The 13394-nt window shown below is 35.2% G+C and overlaps 1 protein-coding gene across 2 annotated transcripts in view; it reads right to left on the bottom strand.

The window, feature by feature from the left end:
* Positions 1-11561, bottom strand: part of ADAM10 (ADAM metallopeptidase domain 10) — an 86382-nt gene extending 74821 nt beyond the window's left edge. For both annotated transcript variants that reach the window (XM_031668616.1, XM_031668617.1), the window contains exons 1-2: positions 11417-11561; positions 8306-8464 (exon numbers count right to left, since the gene is read on the bottom strand). In XM_031668616.1, coding sequence (XP_031524476.1) covers positions 8306-8464; positions 11417-11519 — 262 coding nt within the window. In that variant the 5' untranslated portion in view covers positions 11520-11561. The remainder of the gene's footprint in view (positions 1-8305; positions 8465-11416) is intronic.
* Between the last annotated feature and the right edge of the window lie 1833 nt (positions 11562-13394).

Below are 13394 nucleotides of genomic sequence, written 5' to 3'. Positions count from 1 at the left end.
AGATAGTTCCACCTTTAAAGGAAAAGTAGTTCAGAACCATTAACTTTTAGAAGAGATAAGAGATATTAGCACCATGATCTAACACCCTCATTTTATACCTGAAGAAAATGAGACCAAGAAAAAGTACATTACCTGTATAAGGTTATAAAGCCATTTTAATATATCACCTTGATTTTATTTCTAACTCTTTTCATACTTATGTCATGCCTCAGTTCTTTGACATATTACCTTCTGTGCCTTCTCCCTACCATGTACCATGACCACTAACTTGTATGGTCTTGAGCAAACAAATTAAAACCAAAAAACAGTTTTAACTAGTAGATCTACAAGCTTGCCTATAAAAAATGATTCTAAGAAGTCTCTAGAAGCTAAAACCAATAAAAACCACATCGGTGAATTCTAGACTTATGTTCAAATATAAACACAAGATAGCAAGACTGCTTTATGGAGATTTTCTATCTAATCCCCCAATTTATAAATCATGAAGAGAATATAACATTTCTATAATAAACCAGATCTCACAATGCCTCTTTAGAACAGCTCTTTCCAGGGCCAGAGTCCTGGACCAATATCCTCAGGCACTCTTACAAGGTCACTGGTACAAACATCAATCTTTGAATTATGCTACAGGAGATGTGAAAGCCTGAGGTTTAGCTCCGAGTATTCCTAGGACATATACGTACGCATACTCCTAAATGCTATTTCTTCTAGTTTTTCTATAACTTATCACTCATAAGAGTTGAGCCTTGGCCAGGCATGGTGGCTCACACCTGTCATCTTAGCACTTTGGGAGGCCGCGGCAGGAGGATCACTTGAGCTCAAGAGCTCGAGACAAGCCTGGCAACATAGTGAGACCTGTATAAATATATATACATATTGTTTCCAGTGAGCCTAAAATATAAATTTGCCTTTTCAGTAGTAAATATGGCTCACCTTCAAAATCAATACCAAAAATAACTTTTTTTTTAATCCTTACTGTCATTGTCTCTATTGTCATTAAGTTCTTGCCTTTTAGCAGCCTTTAAACTCTCCTAACTAAGAACGTAACAGAAATAAAGCACTGGAGTGGAAGCCAAAAGACATGGATCCATGTCATACTGCACAAGTTTTATAACTCTAGGCTTCAGTTTCCGTCATCTTTAGAGTGTTGAATTCTAGTGCATTTTACAATACTAAAATTATAAAATTTCTTATTCAATTTATCTGTAAAACACTTCAAACACTACAAAATCATGAGAAGATAGTTCTCAAAAGAAAAAAACAAAAATTTCAAATATAATTTTACTTGTTAGGGTGACTTTCAAAGTTGCTTTACAACATAAAAGCTTTTTTTATTTTCAAATAATCATGTATTTCTGATAGCCATTACAGTACACTGACCTCCAAGGAGACAGTGCTGGGGCAAGTGACAGCCAGATGAGCACTAGGTGACTCTGTGCTTCTCTGAGGAAAAATAACTAAACTTGGTAAAAGAAGATCCTAAGAAAACAAGAGGCAAAATGTCACCATATGCATTCTTAGAGCAAACTTTCAGGACGAGAACAAGCAGCAGCACTCATGCTTCAGTTAACTTCTCGGAATTTTCAAAAAGTGCTCAGAGAGGTGGAAAACCGTATCTGCTAAAGAGAAAGGAAAATCTGAAGACATGACAAAGGGGGACAAGGATGGCTATTAAAGAGAAATTTATATCCCTCCTAAAGAAGAAACAAAAAAGGTTAGGGATCCCAATGTACTCAAGAGGGCTCCTTCAGTCTTTTTATTTTGTTCTGAGTACTGCCCAAAAATCTAAGGAGAATATCCAAACCTATCCATTGGTGATGTTCCAAAGAAACTCGGAAAGAAGTCAATAAGGTACATATGACAAGCAGCCTTATGAAAAGAAGGCTGTGAAGCTGAAGAAAAACTAAGAAATGGATATTGCTGCATACTGAGCTAAAGGAAGGCCTGATGCAGCAAAAAGAAAAAAAAAAGCAGGGGGGGAGACGTCAATGAAAAAAAAAAAAAAAAGCAGGGGGGGAGACGTCAATGCTGAAAAAAAAAAGAAGAGGAGGAAGGTGAGGAAGTTGAAAAGAATAAGGAAAAGGAGGAAGAAGAGGATGAGGAAGAGGAGGAAGATGAAGATGATCATAATGAATAAGCTGGTTCTAGCACAGTGTTTGTCCTTGTTTACAAATTATTTAACATCCCCATACACAACTCACTCCTTTTAAAGCCTTTAAAGGTAAGGCTTTGTTTTTAAACTGTACAGTTAACACACTAACAGTTAACCACACTACCAAATGTGTCTCTAGATAGCCCATCCTTGAGAGTCAGTTGATGAGAGAGCAAAAAGAAAAAAAATACAGATAGATGGAAGGACAGACAGACAGTCCATCCTGGTGGTATTTTCAATAACCATTAACTTTGCCTAAATCAGTATGAGAGTTGTAAGCCAGCATGAAAATCTAAAACAGGTTCTTATTGGTGCACAGCACAAATGAGTTATATATGGAGATGGCAGTTTTTCATCTTCATTTCTCTCTGATGCAGCTTATACAAAATAAGTATTACTCTTAACTGAATACCACTCTGTAATTGCCAAAAAAAAAAAAAAGCTGCAGCTGTTTTTTTGACACTGTAAATGCTTCTAATAACAATTTTTTAGTTTTAAAAATCTTATATTTCTGAAATAATTCATTGTATTTCATTACAGCTAAAATATTTCATATCTATGTTTTAAGACAAATATATATGAATATACATGTATACATATACATACATATATAACCAATCAGAAAAGAACCTGATCTAAAATTTTCAACTGTTATCCCATTTATATAAAGTTACATAATATGAAATGCATAATATGCACAATATGAAAAGTTTAAGCATATTTTCTCCAGATTCTGCTAAAAAGAATTAAGTCCCTCACTGTCTCTTGTTTTTTTATTATTTTTTTTCTGAGACAGAGTCTCGCTCTGTCACCCAGGCTGGAGTGCAGGTGATCTCGGCTCACTGCAAGCTCCGCCTGCTGGGTTCACACCATTCTCCTGCCTCAACCTCTCAAGTAGCTGGGACTAGAGGCACCCGCCACCACGACCGGCTAATTTTTTTATTTTTAGTAGAGACGGGGTTTCACTGTGTTAGCCAGGATGGTCTCGATCTCCCGACCTCATGATCCACCCGCCTCGGCCACCCAAAGTGCTGGGATTACAGGGGTGAGCCACCAAGCCCGGCCACTGTCTCTTTTTCTGTGACTTTTTTTTAAGTTTCCAATGTAGTATCCTACATTTCTAATTAAATATTATTCTTTAAATAACTCCCGTATCTTGTGGCCTTCTCAACTTTTCGGCTTTTGTGCCTGTGAGTTGTTTAGAAAAATTAATTTATACTTCCCTAGAGATTAACTCAGAAAAAAAGGAAAAGACAGAGTCAATAATACCACTAAATTTTTATATTTCTTTCAAATACTATCACTGTGTATAAATAAGTTCAGTATTTAACATCAATGCTTAGTAAAGCATACAAATTAAAACATATAGTAGAGAGATTAATCAATACACTTATATGCACTGTGGGAGTTCAGAAAAACAATCAGAGCACTCCACACCTCAACTTTTCAGCTGGCTACACAGTTTGTCACAACTCAGCATGCTTATGCAGATTTCCAATCTCCAGATTGGACCTAAGTATAGCCAGAATGTTTTTTAAAACAGTTTTCCTGTTATATGTGAACGATACAAACAATGCTAGCTATTATCAATACTTACCAATTCAATTATTTCTTCCCTCTTATATTCCTTCCTTTTGTCTCTGTCACTAACAGTGACACAAAACAACTTCAAAAGCACAACATGGAACTAAGTGACTTTTTAAAAGTTTTAGATGCAACATCCCGACATTTCCACAGATGAGGAAGCCTCTACATGAATGAAGAGGCCCCCATTTTGAAATGGTAAAATAAAGTTTAACAATCTTAATTTTTTAGAACAAGAAACAGGAAGTCTTCCCATTGAAGCACAAGAGAAAGAAGAAGTAAGTATAGGTATGGCTAACACACATTCTAAAAGTAAGGGTGCCCTACTACTATAAGGTATAGACAAATTCAGGTCCGACGCAGTGACTCAAGCCTGTAATCCCAGCACTTTGGGAGGCCAAGGCGGGCAGATCATGAGGTCAAGAGATAGAGACCATCCTGGTCAACATGGTGAAACCCCGTCTCTACTAAAAATACAAAAATTAGCTGGGCGTGATGGCGCACGCCTGTAGTCCCAGCTACTTGGGAGGTTGAGGCAGGAGAATTGCTCGAACCCAGAAGGTGGAGGTTGCAGCGAGCCAAGATGGCGCCACTGCACTCCAGCCTGGGTGACAGAGGCAAATTCAACCTCTCTGGGCTTTCCTATACCCCACAAAGGAAAATAAATAATAAATCTGAAATGAAAGCAATAAACCCAAATAACTTATTCTGCAGCTTTTAATATACAATTAAAATATATTTTTTTAATTTGGAGATAAAGTATTTCTCTATAAGTATAGCATACAAAAATTACTCAGACCTTTAGCTCTTGGATAGGTAGTATACAAAAAAGGTGCAAGGGAATTATTACAACCAATAATTCCAAGCAATCATATAGTCAGATATTCCTAAAACCTGTTCATGTTAATAACAATACTATTCTAGTTTACGGAACAGTTTTTCTCAGTTTCTTTAAAATAAACTGTGCTAAGGAGCAGAGGACTAAGTGGTATTCTTACCTTGTCATTAACTGTTCACACTTCCACGTCCTAGGAGAGAGTGTTTTTTACTACCTAAGTACAGAATTAAATAAGTATGCATTTTAAGCTGATAACAATATGTAGTTATCACGATCACATCTAGAGGAATTATTAAGTATTTTCACTGAAAACTATCTCTGTGTTCTGGTACAGTCTCAGAAGCCGTTCCCCAAGGTTCTGGAGAACAGCAGTATCATTTTTCATGGTGGTTCTACACATTTATGCCTTCAGTTGCAAAAACAGTCGTAAGAAGAGGGTAGCCAAATTCTCATCAGAAGCTATATCCAAGGTTAGTATGCCTCCCCTACCATTTGCTTCTTTTTGATAAGGATAACACATACAAGGATACCAAATTCAATTAAGAACATTCACAGTGATACAATCATGTAGTACTTTACTTCTGAAAATAAATTATTGGTACTTAAACCAATTATATAAAAATAATAATATACATTAAAGGGCATCCTTTCCCTGTTAGTTGGTTATAAAATAAACACTGCTAAATATATTAAAGAGAGATATATCGGCTTAAAACAGCAATAGATGCAAATGTATGATTTTAGAGAGGCTTACAGATTTCAGAAAAGCCCCAGAAATCCTTGAAGTAAAGGCAGTGAGAATTTACAGCTTTCTTCCATGAGTGAAGCAGAACAGCACAGGGTAAAGAACAGGAGGTCCACAATCAAGTGACAAAAGTTTTCTAAGCCTCAGTTTAAGCCTTCACCTATAAAGTGGGAATAATAGGTGTGCCAGTATCTCATAAGGTTATTGTGAGAATTCAATTCAATAATGCAAGTAAAGATTTTTATACAGTGTCAGGTATACATTAAGCCATAATAGTTACTCTTACTATTGCTCCTGCTACTACTTCTAGAACCTGTCATATTCTACACAGAGAATTTAAAGAACCAATTAAAGTAATTATTAAATTTAGTGAGCCCTCCCATCTGTTTTTGTTTGACATGAAAACTAAGGGTAGTTTCTACATTTTTAAATGGTTAAAGAAAAAATCAAAAGAATGATATTTTATGTCATATGAAAAATATATGAAATTAAAATTTTAAGTGTCTATGAAGTTTTATTAAAAACAGCCATGCTAACTGGGAGCCGTGGCTTATGCCTGAAGTCTCAGCTACTCACAGGGCTGAGGTAGCAGGATCATTTGAGCTTAGGAGGTTGAGGCTATAGTGAGCTATGATCACACCACTGCACTACAGACTGGGCAACAGGGCAATGCTCTGTCTCCAAAAAAATAGATAGATAAATAATATTTTTTTAAAGCCCATGTTTATTCATTTATGTATTTCTTTGGCTGTTCTTGTGCTACAATGGCAGAGCTGAGTAGCTGCAATAAAACATACAGCTCTCAAAGCCAAAAACATTTACTATCTGTCCCTCTGCAGAGAATTTCCCAACCATGGTATAGAATATAAATATAGCAACTATTTAGAGTAAAAGACTAATACATGGATGTTTTCTTGTCTTAAACCATGGTTCACTTGACAGATTTTTAGATAGTTTTTCAAAAGCAATTGTCTAAATTTGTAAACGTTAAAAACTCTGTTTAAGGCTATTCCTTCTGTACTTCCATCCTCACATCCTACAATTCCAATTACCTGAGAAGTTACAAATAAAATCACCTTAAAGATGGCTGCTTTTAAATTCTAACACCACCATTGATACTTAATAATAAAAAGAACGTTAAAAAGGTCTCCTTACCACAAACATATATTTACTTAAACAAGTATAAAATAAAAGCTGGTATCAATGGTAAAGCATTTAAACGCCAAAAAGAACAAAAAATCAAGTAACATGCAGTGTCATTCATCCTCCAAGCTAACTCATCATCTTTGGGGGAAAAAAAAGATTGACACCTATTAAGATATTTGGAAATTACTGTTGGAAGCAATATGTGAAAAATACAATTATATTACAAGAAATAAATAAAAGTGGGAAAAAATAATATTCTTAAACTACACTCAAGTAGATAACAGAAGAAGGAAAACGAGAGACAGGCACAGTAACCGAAGTCAAAACAGGCAGAACAAATACAGTAGAGGGCACTGATAGGAAGTAGAAAGCAATGAAGAAAGTACAATTACAATATGATACAAAGGAAAAAATATTCTGGCAGATTACTCTTTTCCTCTCCTTCCTTCCTCAAAAGGTTTTACTTGATTTTGATAAAACACTCTAGAAAAATATTCCAGTATTTCATTAAGTATTTATGAAAAGCCTGCTGCACAGACAAATTATACCTGGAATATTAAAGGAGCAAAAGAAACAGAAACTATATCTGGAGAACTTACATACCCTGACAGGGGAGGTAACCTTGCAAAAAAAGGTTAAATTACTAAGAAAATTACAAAGCAAGACATAAACTAGGTAAATAATAATTTTGTCAGCAGAAAGAAAAGCAAGCAAAGGAATGCATATTCCTACTTATGAAGGAGAATGATAGCTTAGAGCTTGAAAAGAAAGGTAGAGTTTGAAATACCAGGAGTTAAAACTGGAAAAGGAATCAAATAGAGATGAATGAAAATACAGGCAAGGAGCACTGATAAGCTTATGATTTAACAAGTAGCTAAAAATCATAAATGCATCCTACCTAGAATACGTATGCTATTTTCTATAGTAATCTAGCAGCAGAGATAATGAGCAGTTGGACAGATGAAGTACAGAAACTGTCAGAGCTGATGGAGCAAAAAGTCAAAATGGTTAATGCTTGTCAGTGTATTACTAGAGGTGAGAATAAAATCATTGACAATAAATTCCTGTCTATGCAAAGGAAAACTTACGTAGGAAGAAGCTGCCAAGTTAGGAAACTAGGCAAAAATTGAGAGACTAGTCTAATTACAGTCAAAAAATAATAAATGGGTATTTAAGAGCTATATAAATTAGAGAAATGTATTTCTGTGGTACTTCAAAGAAGCATTTCCAGTAACTGGATAACTGTGGATATACGGACAATATAATTAAAAGGTAAAGTCTAAATACATTTTCTATTCTTAAAACAGAAAAATATTATCATATAAAGATGGCAGAGAACAAAATCCATGATAAAGTTGGACTCTTAAGGTCAAGTCATTACTTTAAGATTCTAAAAAGAAATACTCAATGGACTTAAAAATTTCAAAAATACCTAAAATATTCCTTAAATACTACACAAATACCCACATTGAAATTTACATAAGAAGTAATGATGCTCTTCTACCTTCAGTAGGCCACATACACAAAGGTATTAGCATTACACAGACTGGCTGATGTCAAAATATACAATTTCCAGTTCAGTCAGATTTGGTTGACTCTCACAGTTCAAACAGAATTAGTTGTGTCATATCAACGAAGTAGTACTGGCAATGGATTGACAAGGAAATTGCCTCATTACATATATCTACTATTCCTTAAATAGCAATTGCTAGTAAAAACTATGTTCTAGCCTGATTAGTAACTCAGGAAAGACAACAGCTAATGCTTCATTTGTCTCCACATAGTTTTAACTATTATATGCCTTTTGAAAAAGGCTACTTGATAAAATTTAAGTACTTACTAATATCATCTTCATGATACATGACAGAGTGAAATGGCAGAGTTCGGTCTTTAATATATCTCTCTGCTGGCTCAACATAAAATGTGCCACCACGAGTCTGGATGAATCCTTCAAATCTTCCATCAATAACAGACCCATGGCTAAAACTTCCTTCTTCACCTATTAATGAAAGCAACAAATTCTTGACAATTTAATTTGCACATGAATGTTAAATTTGTTCATATATATGTGTATATACGTGTGTGTGTATATATACACACATGCATACATATATACACATATATATTGTTAATTCCTGAATATAAATTTACCATGGAAATTTTCACATAAAATATATTAAGCAGAATGTGAAATGTGAACAGCAACTGGTATTTAGTTAAAACATATACAACTACTAATAACAGCAATAAAAAATAGAGTATCTGCCTTGTTACCAACCACATTCCTTGCATCTAGCTCAGTGCCTAGCATGTATGCAATAGTCATCAACAATTGTAAATTGGCCCGGCACAGTGTGGTTCACACCTATAATCCCAGCACTTTGGGGGTCCGAGGCGGGCAGATCACTCAAGGCCAGGAGTTCGAGACCAGCCTAGCTAACATAGTGAAACCCTGTCTCTACTAAAAACACAGAAAACATTAGCTGGGCCTGGTGGCACACGCCTGTAAGTCCAGCTACTAAGGAGGCTGGGGCAGAAGAATCACTTGAACCCTGGAGGTGGAGGTTGCTGTGAGCTGACATGGCACCACTGAACTCCAGCCTGAGTGACAAGAGCAAGACCTTGTCTCAAAACAAAACAAAACAAAACAAACAAAACAAAACAATTAATAGTTAAATTAATTTAAACTTAAAAGAAAGCAGGCAAACCTACTGATAAAATATACACTTTCAGAATAAAGACATTCAAAGCATCTTTTGAAAATTTTGCTACAGGTACCACAAGAAGAAAACCTCCTTTCCCATCCGATACATTGCAAATGGGCCAGGCCTTTTGGCTTCTGCGCTATGCTTAGGGGTTTTGTGTTTTGTTTTGTTTTGTTTTGTTTTGCTTTTGAGACAAGGTCTTGCTCTGTCACCCAGGCTGGAGTACAGTGACACAAGCTCATGGCTCTGTGCAGCCTCAACCTCCTGTGCTCAGGCATTCCTCCCACCTCTGCCTCCCTAGTAGCTGGAACTACAGGCATGCACCACCATCTCCAGCTAATTTTTGTATTTTTGATAGAGACGGGGCCTTGCTATGCTTCCCAGGCTTGTCTGGAACTCCTGGGCTCAAACAATCCACCTGCCTCGGCCTCCTAAAGCGGCCTCCTAAAGTGCTGGGATTACAGGCGTGAGGCACCATGCCCAGCCTACAAATACACTTTTAAACAAAACAGTGTCAAATATTTCAGAGGAACTTTGAACAAAACTATACCAACAGTACTTTTAAAGATATAGGACAAAAATTTGTAATACTATCCCATCAATTATACTTCTCCAGTGAAAGGAAATAATAGGAAAAAAGGTACTTTTCGTTTTTAATATAATCACAACGAAAAGGTGAGCACCAAAATCAAATGACATAAAGGGTGAAAGTAGAGGGAGAGGGCTTTAAATCTTGAATTTACCCATTACAATTCTCTCATTAAAATAAAAATCAGGCCTTCCACAATTTCTAAGTTGTAGAATAACATTAATTAGTTGCCTTTGCATTAGTCATAGACTGGAGGTAAGAGCCCAAGACACTGGTATTTTAAGTACTTTTTTTTTTTTTTTTTGAATAAAGAAACAGGGGCTCTGTCTATCGCTCAGGCTATAGTGCAGTGGCACAATCATAGCTCACTGTAGCCTCAACCTCCTGGGCTCAGCAATCATCCCACTTCAGCCTCCCATCTAACTGAAACTACGGGTTTGCCACCACAACTAATTTTTTTTACGTTTTTTAGAGAAAAGGTCTCACTATATTGCCCAGGCTGGTCACAAACTCCAGGTCTTAAGCAATCCTCCTGCCTCAGACTCCCAAAGCACTGGGATTACAGGTGTGAGTGCTACCATGCCTGACCTAAATAACATGATTTTTATCTGCAAACTCATTTACAGCCTTGTACTTTTCTTGATCTCATCACCTAGCAAAAAAGGGCAGGAACTACTAAGTTATTTGCCCAGCAAGATAAATAATCAAGAAGATAATAGAACACTAAGGTTTGACATTGAAAATCTACTGATGAAAAATGCTTTATTTTGGTTACAGAATTGTAAGAGTACAAAAAAGCTAAAGAATTTATTAGGTTTATTCTACAAATGAGAAAGTTTAAGTATAGAAATGACTCATCTGGCACAATCAAAAAATGAGAAAAAATTCTTTAAGCACTTAATTTTTTACGTTATTATTTTCAGTAGAAACCACTCGCGTAGAAATAATCTCAAAAAGTTCAACACTGTCTTAACTGAGAATCATCTTGAATACTTATTAATATACAGTTACAAAACAATGACACTTTGCCTCTCTTCAACGCCCCCAGAAGATTTTCATTTTTTAAGCTTTTTTATGATTTCTATAATTGTTCTGTTCTTTCAACACTGCTAGTAGATGTAACTTTCTATTGGGTTAAGTGTGCCACTGACGCTCCCCAATATGCACTTTTAATTTGATGCAGTAAGAGAAATTTGTTAGAACTGTGAATAAAGCAAATAGATTCTGAGGAAGAAGAGCCTTGGGAGGACTTTCCTACAGATAACTTTGTTACATTATCTTCAGCTAAGATAATCTTTACTGCTTCCTTTTAGACTTTTCCTGTTTTCTTATAAAACACAGCAAAGTTACTATTAATTTCTTACTTGGAAAATCAGAAAATTATAGAAGTCATTAAAATTTTTAAAAATTCTAATAGTTTAAAGGTACTGAGTCAAAATTTCATACCTTTCAGAAGCCAGATATTTCATAATTCACTATTAAACATACATGTAAAGATAGGTTCAAACATTACTTCATTTCTCAAAGACCCTTCATGATGACTTCAATCTCCTCTGGATTTATAACCTTTTCTGAAATATCTGCTTACACTTCAAAATAAGTATCTTTGTGTAGAAAAAAAAAATGAAAGAAAAGGGTTCTGTTAGGTCCAACTTACCATAAATATGTCCAGTGTAAATATGAGAGGTATCATAATCAAGTACTTTATTTGATGTTTCTACTTTAAATTCATCACTGAAAAGGGAAGTGTCCCTCTTCATTCGTAGGTTGAAATGTCTGTAAAATGGGATGGGAAGGGGGAAAAACTGAAATTAAAAAGATCCAAATTTTAAACAATTATTTTTTATTTTTAAGTCTACAAAATGTGGACTGTTATGAAATTTGTCTATTTGTGAAATATGCTGACTGACCAAGATTTTTAAATAAAGATTCTGCTCTAAAAGTCAACTTAGTAGCTGTGGTAGGACTCTAATAAGATAAATTGCTGTCTAGGATATTAAAAACAAATGCCTACAGAGTGATTCTCACATAGGAAAACAAGATATTCAAAGAGCAACTGAGTTACTTGGAGACTAAAACAGGCTTCCTGACCCAATTACTATTATTTACCACTGCCTGTCTTCTCTCTCTAGTAATTCTGTAGCTTTGCTATTCTCCCCTACTTTCTACAAGTCAAATAAGAAAGTATATACGAAAGCAGCAATATATATTGGGTATTTAACATCTCTTCTCAGAAAGACAAGTGTGTATGCTCTTTGTTTTACCCTGGGGCTTCTAATTGTTGCAAATAACATAAATCTTCCTAAATTCAATTTGGGAACCCCGAAAGACCAGGATAATGGCTGAAATCAGAGGAATTTTACTCCTCTACATAAAAAAAGGGAAAGATCAAAATACTGAAGTAAAATTAATTGAAGATACGACAAAAATCTAGAATTTAGAATCAAATTGGAATCAAATCTTAAGCCTAGAATTTACTAGCTCAGATTCCTGTCTGTGAAATAAAGGTAATAAATTCTATATATCTTGTAAAATTACTTTAAATATTAGAGATTATAATGTATATAAAGTCATAACACAGCACCTGGCACATTGGAGATATATGATAAAATGGCAACAAATTAGCTAACATTACTCAACTCTTAAAAGTGTATCAAGTCTTTTACAATTGCTATAGAAGTCTGAACATAATGGAATTTCTACTCAATTTTTTTGACAATTACAACAAATTATTATGTTCTTTTTTTACATATATATGTTTTCCAGAGTACTATAAGAACCTTGTTTTTTTAAATAATAAAAATTTGTAACACATTAAGTTGTATGGGGAAACATACAGTCACTTCACACATTTGTGACATGAATAAATTTGTACAATATGGCGGGAAAACGGGTTTAAAAAATCCAAATTACAAATGCACATAGCCTTTGATACAAGAATTCCACTTCTAGAAATTTATCTTATATATACTTGCACATAAGTGAAATGACTTCCATACTACAAAGAATGTGGCATAAGAAATATAAAGTCGAGCCAAGTGCAGTGGCTCACGACTGTAATCCCAGAACTTTGGGAGGCTGAGGCGGGTGGATCACCTGAGATCAGGAGTTCAAGACCAGCCTGGCCAACATGATGAAACCCTGTCTCTACTAAGAATACAAAATTTAGCCAGGCATGGTGGCTTGCACCTCCAGTTCCAGCTACTGGGGAGGCTGAGGCAGGAGAACTGCTTGAACCTGGGAGGGGTAGGTTGCAGTGAGCCAAGATCATACCACTGTATTCCAGCCTGGGTGACAAAGTGAGGCTCTGTCTCAAAAAAAAAAAAAAAAAGAGAGAGAAAGAAATATAAAGTCGTCCCTCAGTATCCACAGGGGATTGGTTACAAGACCCCCAAGGATACCAAATTCTACAAATACTCAAGTCCCTTATACAAAATGGTACAGTATTTGTATATACACATCCTCCTATATATTTTAAATCATCTCAAAATTACTCATAATACCTCATACAGTGTATATTCTATGTAAATAGTTCTTATACTGTATTGTTTAGGGAATAATGACAAAGAAGAAATTCTGTACATGTTCAGTACAGATGCTACCATGAGAATTATTTTCAATCCAAGGCTGACTGA

This window comes from Papio anubis, chromosome 7 (genome assembly GCF_008728515.1).
Source record: "Papio anubis isolate 15944 chromosome 7, Panubis1.0, whole genome shotgun sequence".
Taxonomy (NCBI): domain Eukaryota; kingdom Metazoa; phylum Chordata; class Mammalia; order Primates; family Cercopithecidae; genus Papio; species Papio anubis.
The sequence above is the reverse complement of the archived record's forward strand: the minus strand, read 5'-3'. Positions and strand labels throughout refer to the sequence as shown.